Here is a 23,188-nt window from a genome sequence, read left to right as displayed (position 1 = left end):
GAGAACTTGTGGTCAATCATCAAGACACGGGTGGACACACAAAAACCTACAAATTGTGACAAAATGCAAGCATTGATTGTGCAGGAATGGACGGCTATCAGTCAGGATTTGGTCCAGAAGGTGAGTGAGAGCTGCCAGGGAGAATTGCAGAGGTCCTGAAGAAGAAGGGGCAACACTGCAAATACTGACTCGCTGCAGTAACTCATTGTAACTGTCACTAAAAGCTTTTGTTACTCAGAATATGATTGCACTTGTATTTCTGTATGTGATAAAAACATCCGACAAACCAGAGGGCAACACATCATGTGACAATATAATATTTGTGTCATTCTCAAAACTTATGGCCATGACTGTATATATGTACATATGCAAGTACGTTTGTCCGCTAAAGGAACCTGTACCGTCGCGTTTGCACAGGGAATGTCACAGACTAGATTTTGAGCTGAAATTTTTACCCTGTGCTTTCCAAAATCCACTTATTACCCACCATATACAGGAGCCATTGTCTGCTGCTGCAGTTGGAAGCTAAGCTGTGATGGGTTGCTGCTCTGCCACAGGTCATTAATATGAGCTCTGATTGTGATTGGTTACTTTAGGCACTTAAGTGTGAGGTAAGCTGGATAGGGATAAAGAGATAGGGGGAAATTTATCAGAAATATCCGAGGTATAACTGTTCCAGTTGCCCATGGAAACCAGTCAGAGATCAGCAGTAATTTTATAAACAGCTGTGCAAAAATGAACCTTGAGCTCTTTGACAGTCACTGAAAGAGACAGTCTATAGATACATTTTAAATATTTTTTTTTTAACCCATTCTATTTTGTTGTAGCAGTTATTTACTACTCCAGGCAAGACTGGGAGCTACCATTTTATATACTAGGCTTAAAAAAAGGCTCTAGAGCAAATGAGCTCTGGGCTCAATTAACATCTTTGAAGCCCGAAACCCCTCAGGCCCATTTGCATATTTTTAAGCATTTATTTTGAAAATAAGCGCTTAAGGATCCTGCTAGAGGGGGCGCACACCGACATGTAAGTGCTATTGGTCTACAAGCCTTGATCCTTATGGTAAATGTCCTTTAAGTTGAGCATTCACCAGAAAAAGCTTGCTGTTGACCTTTTAACTAAATACATATGGGTCGATGCATCAAGACTGGCGTGCCATGAGCTAATCTTTATAACCACCAAAACATGCTGGAATGTACTTGTGAAGGAAACCGTGACATTCCTGATCTCTGCAGGGTACGCAAGGTTATCCCTTTATAGACACTCCCAGAACGCACGGGTTCTGAGAGGCGCAGGAAGTGATTTAAAGATGTCCACACAACTTTCGGATATGGCAGAACAAAATCACAGCCCTGTACAGTAGGAGCTGCCACCAGTTCTCCTTTACTATAAGCCCGGTCCCTAGAAGTTTTATTTCGGTAAGGAAGCAACCCGGTAGCATGCACATATGCGGGATTCGTGGATCGAGATAAAAAAACAACACAGGTTAAATTTTAAATTTTATTGCCTTAAGGGCACACTAGATAATACAGTACACACAATAGATATATACAGTAAACAGTAAAAATACACAGGTAGCACTACAAGTCTCAGCAGTTCAATGAGTTTGTTACCTTGTGTGTGTGGCCCTAATGTGGATGGATAGTCCACACTTTAAGATCCTCCCTACGCTTTTTGATGATAAGATTTCCCCCAGGTGAAAAACCATGCTGCCTTAGAGAAACCTGAATATATCCGGTGCGGACGCACCTCTGCCAACCCAACAGGAGGAGTCATGGGTCCCTCCTACCTGGTACTACAACCAGAGCCCTGGAGAAGCCATAGCTTCTCAAGGGGAAGTTGTAGGGTCATGGTTCTGGTATCATTAGATCCGGGTAAATCCCTGGATCGCATTGATGCCAAACCTGACCCATTTGCTATGGTCCTATCCAGAGATATTGATAACTCTGGACCCAAGTATCCTAGAGCCCAGTAGGAGATTTATTACAACTCCATAACTGTTCCTATTCAACTTAGTGGTTAAAGAGTTTTAGACTTGGGGGAGGCGGGGGGATCTGGAGTCAATTTGACTACAGAGGTCTTTTGAAGAAGGTGAGGGATATGGGTGGCTGGGTGAACAAGACAATACCTGCATGTTCATCACAGTTCTCGTGAAAGACACCTACATGATTCATGGTACTTCACAACCTCACAGCTGCCATTGACTTGCATTATGCATGGTGCATGGGTGCTATGCCTGCCAGTATGGGTGCTCGGGTCTTGCTCCCTACTGTTGTGGTGTTGCAGTGGCGGTGGATTCCATGTGATGCCGCACACAATAGTGTATGGACCCACTACAACGAGATCAATATGCAACTAAGAACCTTGAGCAACAGATTGTATAGTGTGTGGATGTGCGGTCCAGTTCTCTTCTCTCCCGATGTTGGCATGGTTGGGTTGTGGTGAGCAGACCGTGCTTGAGCCAGCCTATGTCTCATCAGCATAATTTTAAAAGTTGATTTTACAAGTAGTAGGTCATGGATAACAAATGATAATGCAGACTTCTATTATTCAGTACCATTAAAGGAAACATACCATACATCAGATACACTGATGGTAGACCCAATTGTTGGGTCGTCTTCTATAATATTGTTAAAGCTCCAACGGAAAGAATGGCTGTATTGATGAAAAAAAGACATGTACAAAATATGCAAAATGAGCTGTAGGCATTTGGTCTGGGGACTGATAATTCACCCAGCAGTCTGAATATCTCACAAGACTTTTCTTGCTCGCTGGCGGAAAGCTGGGAAAGTCTCAGCGTGCATGCGCCAAATTAGCGGACTGCCAGGTGATGTCACCGGCAGTCTGTGCATTACACAGGCAGGACCCGGGTACAGAGGGCGTGAATAAATTATCAGCCCCCAAGAGCTCTCTTGAGCGCCTCAAGAGAGCTCTACAAGTATTGGGGTGCAGTGAGCAGACCGTGCTTGAGCCAACCTTACGGATCCCTACGCGGGATTGGAAACAACCCCCAGTAGTATGAAACCCATGGTTGTGTGCACACAGCCTTAATCTTTATCAATTTGCAATGCACTAGCAGTGGAGGTCCCAGATTAAGTATCAAACTTGACATAAAACGGTGACAATTGATCTTAATAATTCTAGGGTAAAGCACAATTCCGAATTCTAAGGCTTTTTACTCCAAAATCCCTTCCTTATAAATAGATTTTACCTGCCCTTAGTTATAATACAGGGCGAGTTATTCCTACGCGGCGCCTTCTTCCTTAAGTAAAAGGAAGCGTCTGCGAGTGAAGGTCGTCATGTATTTGTAGAAATCCAATGGCAATCCGTGTCGGTTCAAGGAGACTCATAGCCCGGAGCTCCGTATAATCACGTCTCCAGATTTAGTTGCAGTCTTGCAGGATAAAGTATGTAAAAAAGTTGCTTTAGATTTAAAGTGTGCCAGTCTATCCGCTGCCTGGAGCGGCCACTTTTATCAGTCTATCACGTTAGAACTCAAAAGATAAATGTACTGGTCAGTAGAGATTTATAGCTCTTAGCCCTTAGCCTCAAAAACTATTTCAGGGAATAATACAGCGTTTTGGAATATAGAAAAAAAAAAAAAAGTCGCAATTGAAGCAAAATCCTTGAATTTGAAAAGAATTTGATACAATAGAAAAAAAAAAGACATTTTGGATAAAAGTTTTTTTTTTTTTTGTGAAAAGTAATGTGGTGTGAGTGACTTTAGAAATAACACACGGTTTGGAGAAGACAAGTAAATTCATAGCTAACCCCTTATCCTTGATCTCTTAAAGGGGGTCTGCCAACGCTGCAAGGTAAAAACTGCTTTGTGTAGGGCACAAATTACGTTACACATTCCTGTGCAATTGTAGAAATTTTCTATTCATAGATCCCAATCCCCTCCTCTTCTCAACCATGATAACCAATCTCTACACCACAATATGGGCGTCAAAGGAAACTAAAAATTTTTTAGTCCAGAGAATGGTGATGTGGATAGGCACTTACTTATAGATCGAGGCTGCGACTGTGGTAATCTTCTTATATTTGGCCTCATTCCTTCTAAAATCAACTTTTAAAATCATGCAAATGAGCCAATAGAGCTCTGGGGGCGGTACCAGAGCCTCTGCGTTCTGTCTTTATAGGCTGCTATTACTGTTCAGGACTGTGCACTTTCCCCACCTCCAACTGTGAAAGATTACAGGAGATAGGAGGAGGGGGGGAATGCCGGGGAAGCAGAGGAAAGGGTAGATAGTAACAGCCAATGAAGCTGCCACACAGAGAGGTTCTAGCATCACCCGCCAGGAGTCCTATGTCTCATTAGCATAATTTTAAAAGTTGATTTTACAAGTAGGAGGTTATGTATAACAAATGATAATGCAGACTTCCGTTATTCAGTGCCATTGAAGGACACATACCATCAGATATACTGATGTTAGATCCAATTGTTGGGTCGTCTTCTTTCTTTTGGTATTTTAACAATATTCTAGAATGGCTGTATTGAAGAAAAAAAAAGACAAATACAAAATATGAAAAATGAGCTGTAGGCGTTTGGTCTGGGGACTGATAATTCACCCGGCAGTCTGAAAATCTCACATGACTTTTCTTGCTCGCTGGCGGAGAGCTGGGGAAGTCTCAGCACGCATGCGCCAAATTAGCGGACTGCCAGGTGATGTCACCGGCAGTCTGTGCATTACACAGGCAGGACCCGGCTACAGAGGGCGTGAATAAATTATCGGCCCCCATTATTAGCCTCAAGCTAATTTGCATATTTTATACAAGTCTTTTCAAGAATACAGTAAAACCACCAAAGGAAAGAAGACGACCAAATGACTGGAGTCTACCATCAGTGTATCTGATTGAATATGTCCTGTAAAAGCATCCAGGAAACACCAGTATAATACGACCTATGAGTAAGTGCCCCTTATTTATCTTGCCTTATGTCACCACCTCTATGCACTGTGGACAGGCAGGACGTCTTGAGGAGCATAGTTCCTCAGTAACTGGTAGTAGAACACGTAAAACAAAACGGTGGATGTCCTTTAGGAAGATATGTAAGAATTGAGGGCGTTGCCGTTCTTGTGGTCATGAAGTGGTGTTGCTACGCGGTCTATCGTTGGTAGTACGGTCGTGACATATTAAACAACAAGGAAAACAAAATACTAATGGAGGTGCTGGTGGCCATTAGAGAAGTTTCCTTATCCAGGATTAGCAGCACTTCCGCTAATGTCCTCGATTTCCCAGTTTTATTTTTCGATGAAATCACCTCCATTAACTCCCGCCTGGGTTATGACTCAACTATAGGTTTGGTCTTAGGGTGAATTTGTCAAAACCGGTAAAACCCCAGATAAAGTGGTTTATCATTTCTCTGTGACGATAGGATTTAAAAAATTTGAGTTGTCAAGGGAAAAATAAAGCTTCATTGCAAAGAGCTTTTGATAACTCTTAAGTTGACCCCTGCAGCCTCAAGCTAAAGTTCAGTAAAGAATCAGGTCAGTTAGTAAATAGGGGCCATTTTATCTCTGTTTTATATCGGTTTATTGTAATGTGTGCTTAAGTATTGAGGGGTAGGATATTAGGTCATTTACTAATATACAGGGGCCCAGGGCTGCTGGGGGGCCCACATAAAGCTGTACATAAAAGGAATCCATGGGAGTGAAAGGGCCAGTTTCTAATGAATCCACAGGGTGTGTTTGGGATGATAAACTAGGGAATATTTTAGGGAAAAATTAGTTTATGAATTTTTAATGCGGCCACATCAGTTTCCTGCATAGGTGCCCACTGAGACTCTGTCGCCCAGGGGCCTACTGAAACCTGGAGCCAACCCTGCCAATACACATCTATTAATAGTTCTGCTCCGCTTTCTTGATATGTAAAGTGAAGTTTCTTTTCATAGTATCATAGTATATAAGGCTGGAAGGAGACGCAAGTCCATCAAGTCCAACCTTTAAGAATTAAATAAATGTTTTATCCCCATAACCCGTGATATTTTTTCTCTCCAGAAAGGCATCCAGGCCTCTCTTGAACATGTACATAGAGTCGGCCATAACAACCTCCTGCGGCAGAGAGTTCCATAGTCTCACTGCTCTTACAGTAAAGAACCTTTGTCTATGTTGATGGTAAAATCGCCTCTCCTCTAGGCGTAGAGGATGCCCCCTTGTCCTGGTCACAGGCCTAGGTATAAAAAGATCTTTGGAGAGATCCTTGTACTGTCCGTTCAGGTATTTGTACATTGTAATGAGGTCTCCCCTCAGTCGTCTTTTTTCTAAACTGAATAATCCCAAATTTTGTAATCTGTCAGTGTATTCTAATCCCCCCATTTCCCTAATAATCCTGGTTGCTCTCCTCTGCACCCGTTCCAGCTCTATTATATCCTTTTTATACACTGGTGCCCAAAACTGTACACAACATTCCATGTGTGGTCTGACCAGGGATTTGTATAAGGGCAAAACTATGTCTTTATCATGAGAATCTATTCCTCTCTTGATACATCCCAGCAGCCGCCTGGCTCTGGTCACTAAAATTAAGTTTACCATCCACCAATACGCCCAAGTCCTTTTCAGCTTCAGTTTTACTAAGTAATTGACCGTTTAGAACATAATTATACTTTTTGTTTCCATGGCCCAAGTGCATAACTTTACATTTATCTACATTAAACCTCATCAACCATTTCTCTGCCCATCCCTCAAGCTTCCACAAATCCCTCTGTAATGCTAAACTATCGACCTCAGTATTTATTACTTTACACAGCTTAGTATCATCTGCAAATATTGAAACTTGACTGTGTAAACCCACTACAAGGTCATTAATAAAAATATTAAAAAGAAGTGGCCCCAATACTGACCCCTGTGGCACTCCACTGGTAACATCAACCCAATCTGAGAATGTGCCATTAATGACCACCCTCTGTTTTCTATCACTAAGCCAATTACTTACCCAGATACACAGATTTTCTCCTATTCCCAGCAGTCTCATTTTATATACCAACCTTTTATGTGGCACGGTGTCAAATGCCTTTGAAAAGTCCAGATATACAACATCCACAGCGTCCCCCAGATCCAGTCTTGAACTTACCTCCTCGTAGAAACCAATCAGATTAGTCTGACAGGACCGATCTCTCATAAACCCATGCTGATGCTGGGTTATAAGGTTGTGCACAATGAGATACTCCAGGATAGCATCTCTAATAAACCCCTCAAATATTTTCCCCACCACAGCAGTTAGACTTACGGGTCTGTAGTTTCCAGGATCGCTATTTGATCCTTTTTTGTATATTGGTACCACATTTGCTATGCACCATTCCTGTGGAACATAACCAGTCCTCAGTGAATCTTCAAATATTAAAAATAACGGTCTGTCTATCACCGTACATAATTCATGCAGAACCCAGGGGTGTATGCCATCTGGCCCAGGTGATTTATCTATCTTAGTGGTTGCGAGGCGGCGCCGTACCTCTTCCTGGGTTAAACTGTTGACATTATAAAAAGAATTTACATTATTCCTCATTGTGTCTTCCACCAGGGGATTTTCCTGGGTAAAGACAGTTGAGAAGGCGACATTCAGTAGATTGGCCCTTTGCTCATCTCCTTCCACCATGACCCCCATGTTATTTCTAAGGGGACCCACGCTCTCTGTTTTTAGTTTCTTATCATTTATATACTTAAAAAATAATTTGGGATTATTTTTGCTCTCCCTGGCAATTTTTCTCTCAGTCTCTATTTTTGCGGCCTTTATCTGCTTTTTACAGGATTTATTTTTCTCTCTATAATCCTGTAATGCCTCATCACTACCTTCACGTTTTAGCACCTTAAACGCTTTATCTTTCTCGCTTATTGCTTTCCTTACAAGACTAGTTAGCCACATAGGGGTTTTCTTGTTCCTTTTATGCTTTTTCCCATAAGGTATGTGTTTCTCACAGGACTTTTTCAGAATATATGAGAAAAAGTCCCATGTTTTGGGGGGGCTTTTGTCCTTGAGAGCATTATCCCAGTCTATGCCTTTAAGGTCTTCCCTTAGTTGATGAAAATTTGCCCTCCTGAAGTTTAGAGTGTTGGTTGCCCCTTCACTAACATGCTTAGTAAAGCGTAATACAAAATCAATGATATTATGATCACTATTCCCCAGGTTCCCCCCAACCTGTAGTTTTGATACCCTATCAGGTCTGTTGTTAAGGATAAGGTCCAGCAGTGCCCCCCCTCTTGTTGGCTCCAGGACTAGTTGCGACAGTTAATTGTCTTTTGTTGTTGACAAGAACCTGCTGCCTTTGAAGGACCTGCAGGTTTCTGCCCCCCAGTCAATATCTGGGTAATTGAAGTCCCCCATGATAAGTACTTCACCATGCTTTGAAGCCGCATCCATTTCACTTATCAGCATTTCCTCTGCTGCCTCCATTATATTTGGAGCCTTATAACAAACCCCTAGTAATATTTTATTATTCTTTTTCCCTCCTCTTATCTCCACCCATAGGGACTCCACATTTGCGTTACTGATGTCATCTCACAGGACGGGCTTGAGGCGAGAATTCACATATAAACAAACCCCTCCCCCTTTTTTATTTATACGATCCTTTCTAAAAAGACTATAACCATCTATAGTAACAGCCCAGTCATAGCTACTGTCCAGCCATGTCTCGCTGATACCCACTATATCATATTTCCGCTCCAACATCAAGAGTTCCAGTTCCTCCATTTTGTTTGTGAGGCTTCTGGCATTTGTGTACATACACTTTATATGGTTTTCCCTGTCCCTATTCCTTTTGTCCTTATTCCCCAATCTCATTCCAGCCCCCCTTCCTCCCCCATGGACTATGACCCTTCCCAGCTCTCTATGTACACCGTCTATTTGCCCTGCACAAGTGTAATTGCCCTCCCCCCAGGTCTCTAGTTTAAACACTCCTCCAACCTTCTAGCCATTTTTTCCCCTAAAACAGCGGCCCCCTCCCCATTGAGGTGCAGCCCATCCCTACTGTAGAGCCTGTAGCCCACAGAAAAGTCAGCCCAGTTCCCCATGAACCCAAACCCCTTTTCTTTTACCTCATCAGTCAGACATTCCTGACCATCAAATGGCCACAGATGGAGGGTCATGTGATCTCGGTCAATAAACACCCTACCAGGATCTAATGATAGTATTCACGAATATAAGATCAAGATCATGGCAGGGCGATTGTTCATAGATATTTACAGATCACATGACCCTCCATTTGCGGCCACTGCACGGTCAGAAATGAAACCTATGAAGCAACATGTCCAGGATAGGCAAACGGAGGGTGCCGAACCTGAAGGTCGATCCACACATCTCCACCACTCCTCCTACTTAGCTTTATGGTTGCCCAAGGATCTGTTCATAAGTCATAACTAATGTCTGCCAGGCACCTTATTACCAGGAGAAAACATCCTGCCCTGCTGTCCTGGAGCATAGGTAAAGGGGAGGTAGGTACTGCTACACCGATGTACACTGCATGCTTCTCTGAATCTCCTTGAGGCCACCCAGCACTAAAAATACACAATACCCCACAATCTTCAACCCACCACCCAACACCCAACACCCAACCTGTCTTCCCGTGGCCACCTCTATCTCTTAGAGCAGGTTCAGGGCAAGGTGATCGGAAATGTATATGTAAACCTGAAAGCTCCAGGGTCTGACCACTAAAGATTTATGTCCCAAATTCTGGATGAGAAAACAAATCTGTTAACCCCTTATAGTAAATCCCTCCCAGAGTAAAATGAATATGCTGTATTTTGTGTGAGGGCTAAAATGTTGAGGCAAGAAGGTTTTGGTGTAGTTTGTGTAATATGCTGTGGGTACTGGGAAAACAAGGGTTAATATCCTGCATGTGTGGTGAAGCAGCATGCCCTGCATTTATTTATATGGCATCACCGGGACCATAATCGTGCAGCTCCAGATCCCCCTTCCCCCTCCTTTGGTATTGAAAAGTAACATGCAAATCTCTCTAGTACCTCTTACCAGTCTATATGTAAACTCTATATGTAAACATATAAAAAAAATATGTAAAGTCTGTATGTAAACAGTGACATGTGACTAGTGCCCCCCCCCTCCCCACAGAGCTAAATCTTACACTGATTGGAACAAAACAAGTCAAAAAGTCTAGTTGCAAAGTAAATTTTTAAAAGCTATTTTTATCACATTAGGACCACTAGGGGATTACGTTTTGAGGACTTTCATTCTCAGGCAGTGTTACTCATCATGTACACACAATGGAGTACCGAGCGTGTTGAAAAGTGAGGTACGCTTTATGTTATAGCTCCGTTTGGGCCATTATGTGGTTTCTGAATTTTTGGATATTAAGAAACAATTCCCCGAGTACTTTGAAGCCTTACTTACTGAATTTTAAGCAATTTCTTTTTGTGTTTCTCAGATTGTACAGGACTAGGTGCCAGGCGGTCAGCAGGGGATCACTTCACATTAGAAGGTTCTGCCGAAAGGCCATTTCACGTTCAGAAAATACAAATATTCGCTTTTTCAGAACTTTTTAGAAAATTACTTTTGAAATTGTAAAACCTATTAAAGCGGGAGACGTTTACTATTGTGTTCTAGTCAACAATATCAAGAATGACTTTTTGTTCCCCTGCAAAAACTGTGCACATTATTAGGAGAGACCTGACGCCTCATTTATCTCCAGGTTAAAATGCAACAAATTGGTATTTTACATTTTCTATAGAAATCAAAGTGCAAATACAATTCCGGTAAATATTACTATTTTTCTTCTTGCAGGGCGAGCGAGTCATTACACAGAGATACAATATTGCAAACTCAGATGCAAGATACCTATAAACTTGATGGAACAATTTAAAAATCTACCATCAAAATCCATCATGATAATCCAGGGACACTTACTCATAGATCCAGGCACAGTGACTGTGGTAATCTTCTTATATGTGTTATCCATGAAATCCTTTAATCTAAAATCAACTTTTAAAATTATGCTTATGAGCTTGAAAAGACGTTTCCCAGAGCCCCCCTGTGATGAAGATTCCAGGCCGTTACAGTGTGCACTTCCCTCTTGCATCTGTGTGTTGAAACTTCCTGTGCTGTAGTGAGATTATATCAGCAGAGGGAGGGGCGGAGGGGGGGTTGCTAAACTAGAGCAGAGGGTAAGTGGAGACAGTGTAACAGTCTGCGTATCTGCAGCACGGAGGGGCTCTGCGAAGCACCCAAGTAGCCTATTTGCCTCATTAACATAACAAATATAAGAAGATTACCACAGTCATGGTGCCTGGATCTATGAGCAATCTTCAGTAATATTTATCAATGGCCTTCTTACTTTTAAAAGTCAACTTTGCAATTATGTTAATGAGGCAAAAAGGCTACTTGGGGACGGTTCTCAGAGCCCCTCTGTGCTGCAGATATGCAGACTGTTACACTGTCTCACCTTCTCCTCTGCTCCAGTTCAGCAATCCCCCCTTCCTCTGCAGCACAGGAAGTTTTAACACACAGAGGCAAGAGGGAAGTGCCCCTTGCACACTGTAACAGTCTGTGAATCTGCAGCACAGGAGCTATGGGAAACATCCCAGTAGCCCTTCCGGCTTATAAACATAATTTTAAAAGCTGATTTTAGATTAAAGGATCTCATGGATAACAGATATAAGCAGATTACCACAGTCACGGTGCCTGGATATATCAGTAATGTCCCTGGTTTATCATCATGGATTTTGATGGTAGATTTCCTTTAACCAACCAAGGCTGCACACGGTGTTACATTTATTGGCTGGTTAAAGACGCAACATAAAAATCCTTGGAAGAGCTCCAAAAAAAAGAAGAAAGTAAAATTGTTTCTTTAAAAGAAATAAACTAGCACCAAGACATTTATACCTGTGCACATAAAAATATCTACAGCAACAAATTCATTTGACTGCATCTATTGTAGTAAAACAAAACACATTAAAACATAAAAACACTAAATAATTATGATTATTATTATGATTATAACACCTGCACATACCTTTATCTTGGAACCATGTTGTATGACAGGGGATTTATCTTCCTTTGGAGGAATATGTAATTCCCATTTTCCAAAATCCAGCTTCTGATACGGATGTGAAAAGGGATTCCAGTTATCTGCAATGCAGGAATAGCTAGAATTAGGAGCCGTCTTATGGGTACATGGATGGATGGAGTATGGACAGCTAACAATTGAACAAGTTCTTTAAACCTTTCATGACCAAGGTCACTGGTTCCTGAATGTCCAGGTCATACTTAATACAGGCAGTCCCCGGGTTACATACAAGATAGGGTCTGGAGGTTTGTTCTTAAGTTGAATTTGTATGTAAGTCGAAACTGTATATTTTATAAAGGAAGTTCTAGACAATTGTTTTTCTTTTGCCCCAGTGACAATTGGAGTTTCAAAATTTTTGGTGTAATTGGACCAAGAATTATCAATAAAGCTTCATTACAGACACCTTACAGCTGATCATTGCAGTCTGGGACTATAGTAAAGCATCCAGAGAGCTTCACCAGAGGTCCCAGTGGGCAGAGGGGTCCGTCTGTAACTATGGGTTGTCTGTAAGTCGGGTGTCCTTAAGTAGGGGACCGCCTGTAAATAGTTTTATTATATTACATATTTTTTGCTGATAAAATTAGCAAACACATGACATGCTGCCATTTTTCCCCATTAAAGTTTTCCAATAGGCAGTAAAATTAAATAAACCAAAATATTTTTAAAAATATGTACGGTGTCAATTTGTCACTCTTCCTCAGTTTTGGCTACAGATGCAGAAGGTGCATGTACTTCTACAAACTGTCAGCTCTGTCTCCCTACAGCTTCTTCTCCAGACTGTAAGCTCTTGTGTCACCCCCTCATCCTTATATACTGTAAGCTCTTGTGTCAACCCCTCATCCTCATAGACTGTAAGCTCTTGTGTCACCCCCTCATCCTCATAGACTGTAAGCTCTTGTGTCACCCCCTCATCCTCATAGACTGTAAGCTCGTGTCACCCCCTCATCCTCATAGACTGTAAGCTCTTGTGTCACCCCCTCATCCTCATAGACTGTAAGCTCTTGTGTCATCCCCTCATCCTCATAGACTGTAAGCTCTTGTGTCATCCCCTTCATCCTCATAGACTGTAAGCTCTTGTGTCATCCCCTCATCCTCATAGACTGTAAGCTCTTGTGTCATCCCCTCATCCTCATAGACTGTAAGCTCTTGTGTCCCCACTCATCCTCATAGACTGTAAGCTCTTGTGTCATCCCCTTCATCCTCATAGTCTGTAAGCTCTTGTGTCACCCCCCTCATCCTCATAGTCTGTAAGCTCTTGTGTCACCCCATCATCCTCATAGACTGTAAGCTCGTGTCATCCCTTCTTCCTCATAGACTGTAAGCTCTTGTGTCCCCCTCTCATCCTCATAGACTGTAAGCTCTTGTGTCCCCACTCATCCTCATAGACTGTAAGCTCTTGTGTCCCCCTCTCATCCTCATAGACTGTAAGCTCTTGTGTCCCCACTCATCCTCATAGACTGTAAGCTCTTGTGTCATCCCCTTCATCCTCATAGTCTGTAAGCTCTTGTGTCACCCCCTCATCCTCATAGTCTGTAAGCTCTTGTGTCACCCCATCATCCTCATAGACTGTAAGCTCGTGTCATCCCTTCTTCCTCATAGACTGTAAGCTCTTGTGTCATCCCTTCATCCTCATAGACTGTAAGCTCTTGTGTCCCAACTCATCCTCATAGACTGTAAGCTCTTGTGTCACCCCATCATCCTCATAGTCTGTAAGCTCTTGTGTCACCCTCTCATCCTCATAGTCTGTAAGCTCGTGTCATCCCTTCTTCCTCATAGACTGTAAGCTCTTGTGTCATCCCTTCATCCTCATAGACTGTAAGCTCTTGTGTCCCCCTCTCATCCTCATAGACTGTAAGCTCTTGTGTCCCCACTCATCCTCATAGTCTGTAAGCTCTTGTGTCACCCCCTCATCCTCATAGTCTGTAAGCTCTTGTGTCACCCCATCATCCTCATAGACTGTAAGCTCGTGTCATCCCTTCTTCCTCATAGACTGTAAGCTCTTGTGTCATCCCTTCATCCTCATAGACTGTAAGCTCTTGTGTCCCAACTCATCCTCATAGACTGTAAGCTCTTGTGTCCCCCTCTCATCCTCATAGACTGTAAGCTCTTGTGTCCCCACTCATCCTCATAGACTGTAAGCTCTTGTGTCACCCCCTCATCCTCATAGTCTGTAAGCTCTTGTGTCACCCCCTCATCCTCATAGTCTGTAAGCACTTGTGTCACCCTCTCATCCTCATAGTCTGTAAGCTCTTGTGTCATCCCCTCATCCTCATTGACTGTAAGCTCTTGTGTCACCCCTCATCCTCATAGAATGTAAGCTCTTGTGTCACCCCCTCATCCTCATAGAATGTAAGCTCTTGTGTCCCTCCCTCATCCTCATAGACTGTAAGCTCTTGTGTCCCTCCCTCATCCTCATAGACTGTAAGCTCTTGTGTCATCCCCCTCATCCTCATAGACTGTAAGCTCTTGTGTCATCCCCTTCATCCTCATAGACTGTAAGCTCTTGTGTCACCCCCTCATCCTTATAGACTGTAAGCTCTTGTGTCACCCCCTCATCCTCATAGACTGTAAGCTCTTGTCTCACCCCCTCATCCTCATAGACTGTAAGCTCTTGTGTCCCTCCCTCATCCTCATAGACTGTAAGCTCTTGTGTCATCCCCCTCATCCTCATAGACTGTAAGCTCTTGTGTCATCCCCTTCATCCTCATAGACTGTAAGCTCTTGAGAGTAGGGCCCTCACTCTTATTTTATTTGTCCCCCATAGTAACAAACTTTATAAAGTTGAAAAAAAGGACACATGCCCACCACGTTCAACCAAGGAAGGGCAGGGATTTGATGAGGAAGGGATTTAGGAAAAACAATTCTATAGAACATAACCCATGATTTGTAAAGCGCTACAGTATCTGATGGAATATTATTATAAGTATTCTTCAGCTGACAGGCTGGAGTAGGGAATACTTCAAATAGCTATAACAATTCTGAACCATAGCACCTAGAAACTGTTCCATTGTGTTTTAAGATGCCACAGAAGCAGAGGCATCCGCTGTTAAATTTGCTGTAAAAAAAAGTGATTTTTATTATACATCTCCCAATTGCTGTAACTTTAAATTTGGATGCCACTGCTTCTGTGGCACCTGGAAACACAGACTGGATGCAATATTGCAGATTCTCCTCTTTAAAATTACACCAGAACTGAGTTCAGAGGATATAGCTGTTTCAAGGGTGACAACATGGAGGGGGGGGGGGGGGGGAGGGTATCACTGCTTCTATGCCAGTTTTCTGGCAGTGCAAAGCTTCCTCCATGGCATGTAGGTGTGAAGGGGGCCTAGCGGGCGCGTGTGCCGCTTGAAAGGGCGTTCTTTTTGCTACTCCAAGCCTATGCCTCTTGATGTATAAGGTGCAACAATGGGGGAGGGGGGAGCGTGGCCGCTATCATATGCCGCCGTATGATGAATCTCCCCCCATAAAGTCTACACACATGCTATCTGCGCATGGTATGGCATGGTTAGAACGCGCTCCTTACTTTTAGGGTGCACTGTGCGTCCCCGGTTCATCTCTATGGAGTTGACGGAGCGCTTCATAAAGAGGGGATTTCTTATAGGAGTAGAGATAATGGGGCAGATTTATCAAGTGTCTGAAAGTCAGAATATTTCTAGTTGCCCATGGCAACCAATCACAGTTCCCCTTTAAAATATTCATGAGCACTAGGAAAATGAAAGCTGAACTGTGATTGGTTGCCATAGGCAACTAGAAATATTCTGACTTTCAGACAGCTTGATAAATCTGACCCAATGTGTAACTGAGGAGGGGGCAGTCATATCTACTGTAGATGTGTAATGGAGAAGGAGTAACTGAACCTATTGTACATCCTATATGCAGGCAGCGTGTTACATATAGAAGATTGTTACGGAGCAGGGGGAGCTGAGCAGATTTAATAGACAGTCTCTTATTTGTGGGAGCCTAGCAAATATCTAATAGGGAATCAGTAACAGTGGGGAAATCTTCTTATATCTGTTATCCATGACCTCCTGTCTTTTAATGTCAACTTTTGAAATTATGCTACTGGGGTAATTGCCAGAGCCTCAGCGTGCTGCAGATTCACAAGCTGTTACAATGTGCCCGGAGCACTTGCCCCTCCCACTGTGTGCTGGAATTTCCTGTGCTGAAGTAAGATTACATCAGGGGGTGTGGGGGTTGCTCATCAGCATAATTTTAAAAGTTGATCTAAGAAGGCAGGCCCCTGATAACAATTCTAAGTAGATTACCAAAGTCACTGTGTCTAGATATAGTATGTGTCCCAGGTTTATCATGCTGGATTTTGATGCAAAGAGTTTGTATGTTCTCTCCGTGTTTGCTTGGGTTTCCTCTGGATCCCCCGGTTTCCTCCCACACTCCAAAAAACATACTGGTAGGTTGATTAGATTGATGGGGACCAATGTGTCATGCTTTGTGCAGCGCTGCGTAATCTGTGTGCACTATATAAACAAAGAATAATTATTATTATTAACCCCTTAAGGACGGAGGGTTTTTCGGCTCATTTCTCGCTCTCCAACTTCAAAAATCCATAACTTTTTCATTTTTACGTGTACAGACCTGTGTGAGGGCTTATCTTGTGCGTAACAAATTTTACTAAATTTTACTAATAATGCTATTTATTTTAACATGCCATGTATTGCGAAGCTGAAAAAAAATTCCAAATGTGGAAAAATTGTTCTTGTGGGCTCAGTTTTTACGACTTTCACTCATCGCTCCAAATAACACGCCTGCTTTATTCTTTGGTTCGGTGCAATCGCGGTGATACCAAATTTATATAATAATATAAATATAATTTTCAAAAATTAAACGAATGTGTACAAAAAAGAAAAAAAAATTTTTGTCATCTTCTGACGCTAATAACTTTTTCATACTTTGGCGCACGGAGCTGTGTGAGGTGTCATTTTTTGCGAAATGAGGCGAAGTTTTCATTGCTACTATTTTGAGGTCTGTGCGACATTTTGATCATTTTTTATTTCATTTTTTATGTTATGTAAAAAGGTGTAAAAGTCGCATTTCGGACATTTGGGCGCCATTTCCCGCCTCGGAGGTCACCGCCGCCCGTAACCGTTTTTATATTTTGATAGATCGGGCATTTTGGGACGCAGCGATACCTAATATGTCTGTGATTTTTACTGTTTATTATGTTTTATATCCGTTCTAGGGAAAGGGGGGTGATTTGAACTTTTAATATTTTATAAATTTTTTTTATTTTTTAAACTTTTTTTTTTCACTATCTTTTAGACCATCTAGGGTACATTAACCCTAGATGGTCAGTTCGCTCCTACCATATACTGCAATACTACAGTATGGCAATATATGGCATTTTTGCAGGTCATACATTACAATAAGCCACTGGCTCATTGTAACGAACCTGCATAAGCCATGTAGCCTCGTGTCAAAAGAAGACCCGAGGCTACCATGGTAACCGATCACCGCCCCCCGATGACGTTCGGGGGCGCGGCGATCGAAAAAAAGATGGCGGCGCCCATGCGTCGCCGTCTTTTAAACGCCGCCGGCGACTTTGCCGGCGGCGTTGAGAGGGTTAATAGCCGACCGTGGTTATTAGCGGTGGGGGTTTTGTGCAAAATGCAAAAACCCCCACCTTTGTATGAAGAGGACTCACCCCTTGAGCCCTCTTCATACAACCCTTATACCTCTGCGCCGTAGAGCTACGGCGCAGAGCGTTAAGGGGTTAAAGACAAAATGTACGATATATTCTTATACCCATTAATGTAAACAAATGCCTTCCATGACAAGGTGATTTAGTTTATTTAAGACTGTCTTAAAGGGGTTGTCCACTTTGAGCAAATATTTGATATGGTTTGTGTAAGGAAAAGTTATACAATTCTCCAATATACTTTCTGTACCAATTCTTCACAGTTTTCTAGATCTCTGCTTGCTGTCATCCTATAGGAAGCTTCTATTTTTATTTCCAGTGGACAGAAATCTGTCCATGTGATGTGATGGAGGTGCACGAGCCATTGGTATCACACAACTCCTATTACTCTCTGTGATAATAACGGTTTGTGTACCAGTGTGTCCATCACATCCCATGGACAGATTTCTATCCACTGGAAGTAAACACAGAAGCTTTCTGTAGCAGGAGACCTAGAAAACCGTGAGGAATTGATACAGAGAGTATATTGGAGAATTGTATAACATTTCCTTACACAAACCAGATCAATTATTTGATAAAAGTGGCCAACCCCTTTAAGACAATCTTAAATAATAAACTAAATCACCTTGTCATGGAAGGCATTTGTTTACATTGATGGGTATAGTAATATACTGTACATTTTGTCTTTAATAATAATAATAATTATTTTTATTCTTTATTTATATAGCGCACACAGATTACGCAGCGCTGCACAAAGCATGACAAATTGGTCCCCATCAATCTAATCAACCTACCAGTATAATTTTGGAGTGTGGGAGAAAACCGGAGGATCCGGAGGAAACCCAAGAAAACATGGAGAGAACATACAAACTCTTTGCAGATGTTGACCTGGATGGGACTAGAACCCAGATCTCCAGCACTGCAAGGCAGAAGTGCTACTCACTCAGCCACCATGCTGCCCCAATTATAAATCCATATACAGTATCCATGGTATTTACGGTATTTTTCGGACTATAAGGCGCACCATCAATAAATGCCTGCTAAAACATCTAGGTTCATTTATAAGGCGCACCTGATTATAAGGATGTATGACCAGCAGGTGGCAGACCTGTGCACAGTTCAAGGCAGCTGTTGTCTGTAAGTACGGTTCATATATAAGGAGCACTGAAGTATAAGGCGCACCTTTCATTTCTGAGAAAATCTAAGGATTTTTAGTGCGCCTTATAGTCTGAAAAATACGGTACTATATGCAGCCGTTACCAGCACAGGCGGCATCCACTAACCTTGTCTGCCCTCCGACCTCCTGCGTATCTGTATACACACACGTATAAATATATACAGACAAATAAATGAGATTCTAATTAAAAGACTTGTTTTCTTAAGAATAGTCGCGCTCTGTGTGTACGGTTTTCTATAATAACATTACTCCCATATTTACGATGAAAGGTTTTCTGTCAATATTTTAGCTGGAGGCAAGAGACAAAACGCGGCGGCGCTGGAGTTCACTCCGAGATTTAAATTCCTCTGTTCCAGACAAATAGAAAGCGACCCACCGCGAGTAGGGGAACGGTAGAGGGAACAATAATCTATATGCAATAGGTAGGAAATGTACAAGCAGCATCAATGTCACTGCGGCAGCAGCAGGTTTCAGAGTAAATGTGACGGCTTCCCCGCAGGAGACGTCTCTGCTGCCCCAGAACGCAGAGATAAAAAGCGCTGACACAGCCATTTCTCTTCTTCATTGAAATGAGGGAAAATAAGTTCCAAAAAAAGTAAGAATGTACTTTACACATAAAATATCACCATATTAAAAGTGCCGGAAAATTCCATAACATAAAATAGGCAAAAAAAAACAAGCTCCGCTCGCTGCCGGGGAACACATCGCTGCCGCCGGAGTGCCGTACGGGATTATGTTAGGAAGCAGAACGGAAGGCACTTGGGTTATGTCTTTTTTCCAAGAATTTTTATAGGTTTACTGACACAATGGAATCCTGCCTGGACTTCAGCCCCTTCTCATGGTGAAAAATCGATCTGTAAACTGCCTCTCGTAACTTCTCCTTCTGTGGAGATTTCTAATCTGGAGCATAAGGGCAGAAAGAGTAAAAATAGGCCACATTTTATACTAGAGTTCAACAAAACAATATATTAATCTGCTAAACTACTCTTGTTCTATAACAGGCTGCTTATGTACAATCTGCTCAGCTCCTCCTGCTCTATAACATGCTGTCTGCAGATAGGGCACTATGTACAATCTGCTCACCTCCTCCTGCTCTATAACATGCTGTCTGCAGATAGGACACTATGTACAATCTGCTCAGCTCCTCCTGCTCTATAACACGCTGTCTGCAGATAGGACACTGTGTACAATCTGCTCAGCTCCTCCTGCTCTATAACATTCTGCCTGCAGATAGGACACTATGTACAATCTGCTCAGCTCCTCCTGCTCTATAACATGCTGCCTGCAGATAGGACACTGTGTACAATCTGCTCAGCTCCTCCTGCTCTATAACATGCTGCCTGCAGATAGGACACTGTGTACAATCTGCTCAGCTCCTCCTGCTCTATAACATGTACCTGCAGATAGGACACTATGTACAATCTGCTCAGCTCCTCCTGCTCTATAACATGCTTCCTAAAGATCGGACACTATGGGCCATAAATTCAACAGAGAAAAAAAGCGATGCAACAAAATGACCAAAAAATAGAAAATACTTTATTAAATATTGTGCAACAAGCACAAAATATAAAACCACTTAAAAGATGTAACAAGTGGCTCTGCTTTGTACTACCAGTTGCTCAGTATTGGTTGTAACACACTTGTTACATCTTTTAAGTGGTTTTATATTTTGTGTGTGTTGTACAATATTTAATAAAGTATTTTCTATTTTTTGGTCACTTTGCTGCATCGCTTTTTTCTCTGTTGAATTAGTGTATATATTGATACATGACCATCATTTCGGTGCGGTGCCTTGTTTCCTGGTTATCACACTACAGCCCATGACATTGGCAGAACATTCACAAAACCTCATTTGGATCCCAATCAGGGACTTTCTGCAAAGTCCAGTGGTGTTAGCCAAAATTAGCTCCTTCTAACTGAGGAAAATCAGGGCTTCTTCTGTCCGTGGCCGTCAAGGTCACATGACCGAAACACTCCTTGGTCACATGACCTTACATCAGGCTGCAGCTGTGAATGGACAGCTCATGGCCCAACAAGAGCAAAAAAAACCCCGTATTTATTCTCATAGGGCTTTTCTTTTTTTTTTTCGGGGGGGGGGAGCGGTCTAAAACGGCCTGTATATGCGTCTATGAAACATGTACATGCGTTATTGAGACCTCTGGTTACCTTTAGTGAAAGGAATAAGAGGGGAAGTATTGCCAATGGGGTAAAAAACTTTTTACAACTTTTAAAAATGTGGATGTGTCGCATGTATGCACGGAGTTCTCATTTCCCCGATATGTAGCACAGCACCACATATTGCGGCACATTTACTTACCCGGTCCCGCAAATTTTACTCTGCCACGATTCACGATCATGGAATTCAAATTTTTAGACATTGCCTTCTATCCCTACTCATAATGAACAGTGATTACTTCCCTGCTGATGTCATTCTTCTTCGGCATTGAGAGAACTCTGAATTCTCCAGCCCAGAAAACTTCTGCATTAATAGGGGTGGTCACACTTACTGATAATCAGTTCTTAGAAACAGTGGATTTTGTGTCCATCAAAATCCATCCTGATAAAGCAGGGACACTTACTCATAGATCCAGGCACAGTGACTGTGGTAATCGTTTTCATCATTATGCTAATGAGCCCCAAAGGCTACTGAGGTGGTTCCCTGAGCCGCTCCGTGATGCAGTTTCAAAGGCTGTTACACTGTCTCCACCTACCTCCGCACTCCCGCCTCCACTCTCCTGATGTAATCTCACACAGTGGGAGGGGGGAAATGCTTTGCACAGTGTAACAGCCTGGATCTACAAGTAAGTGCCCCTGGTTTATCACTACACGTGAAGTCTTTTTTTTTTGTTCTTTTTACATGCTGCTTCCAAATTTGGGATTTGTTGCTTCTTAATGAGACTTTGTAATTCTGTATATGCCGAATTTGAATATTTTTTTTATAATGGTTTACAAGGTGGGTGCACATTCTTTTTGTTATGAGAACATAAAACACTTTCCTTTCCCACTGGCCCAATAAAATTCTAAAAAAAAAAAACCCGTTCATTATTTGTCATTCATTTCATTATTTATCCCTGTGGTACGATATGTTGCAACAGATACCGGCAATTTTAATGACTATTACAATTTAACTAAGACCAAAGTTGCAAATTAAAAGACAATGTTGCCCTGGAGGGTTCCTCACATTTCTGCTGCTTATTGTTTTACTGAACAGATTTTTTTCCAGTCTAAAAAACACAGTTGCGAGAAGGTATGTTTTTTTTTTTTTATTATTAATATTATAATAATTTGCATTGTCTAACAGATTAGTCCAAAACAATAATTGTACGGCACATTTTGCTTTAATCATAAATCAGGTCCGGACTGCGTTGAACCGTAATCTACACTACAGAGCAAATGCAGACAGAAATATATTGAGGACGCTTCGTTTGCTTAATTATTTTCAGAAATGAACCCAACTTCAAAAGAGGGTCACTGGGTTTTCACCACTTTTATGAAAGTTTTATATGTTAAATAAAACAGCGAAAATGGAAAAAATAAACAATTGTGACTGCCATCCATGAGGTCAGAAGCAAGTGAACCGAAACATAATGGCACAAGATGATGATGAATATTCAAGAAGTCTGCCACCCCATAATTAACGGGGGTTATCCATCTTCTGCTGTGAGTGCCAACATCCTGGCACGTGCCACTTGTGAAGAGCGGACCAGTCCGGTCTTACAGGTAAACCCCTGCTACAAATTGCTTCTACTGCACAGGCCATGTAAAACGGACCAAGCAATGGCTGGATTTCATGGTCGGACCACAGGACGGAACGCCATGAATCATAGAGATATGTTATACATTTTTTGGGGCTGCTGCACCTGAAATCTGGCGTACAAGCCTTGAAATGGGTGCAATTTCTAGCACAGCCAGAATTACCTCTATTTACCTGGTTTTGCCACCTCCGTGCCAAGTGTTCACAGGGGGTTGAAGAGGGACGCGGCCAGTGATGGAGCAAACACAAGGCGTTCTTGCCCCGCACTGCCTATAGCCTGCACCTGTTTAGGCACAATTCTATGCTAGGCCAAACCGATGCAGCACAGCCACCCGGCAGATTTATCAGGATGCAGGCATCATCCTATGCCGGCGCACTTATACTGAATGCAGCTTTCGGTTTCTGCAGTACTAGATATGATATACTACAGTATAGCGATAAATGAGATGGAATTTTGTGCTGTTTTGTTATTGTTGGTGTAGCCCCTTGAAGTCGAGCATGGTCCATGGTTGGCCCATGGTTCAATAAATGTTGTTCACCCCTGGCCTAAATCCTCACCACCCATACTAGACATATACTTAACACAGAGGTTT

The 23,188-nt window shown here is 42.3% G+C and overlaps 1 protein-coding gene across 2 annotated transcripts in view; it reads right to left on the bottom strand.

The window, feature by feature from the left end:
- The window catches only part of GBE1 (1,4-alpha-glucan branching enzyme 1), a 108,144-nt gene that overhangs the window by 59,786 nt on the left and 25,170 nt on the right, over positions 1–23,188 (bottom strand). For both annotated transcript variants that reach the window (XM_072138538.1, XM_072138537.1), the window contains exon 4: positions 11,958–12,073. In XM_072138538.1, coding sequence (XP_071994639.1) covers positions 11,958–12,073 — 116 coding nt within the window. The remainder of the gene's footprint in view (positions 1–11,957; positions 12,074–23,188) is intronic.

The sequence above is a fragment of the Engystomops pustulosus genome, chromosome 2, assembly GCF_040894005.1.
Source record: "Engystomops pustulosus chromosome 2, aEngPut4.maternal, whole genome shotgun sequence".
Classification (NCBI taxonomy): domain Eukaryota; kingdom Metazoa; phylum Chordata; class Amphibia; order Anura; family Leptodactylidae; genus Engystomops; species Engystomops pustulosus.
The sequence above is the reverse complement of the archived record's forward strand: the minus strand, read 5'-3'. Positions and strand labels throughout refer to the sequence as shown.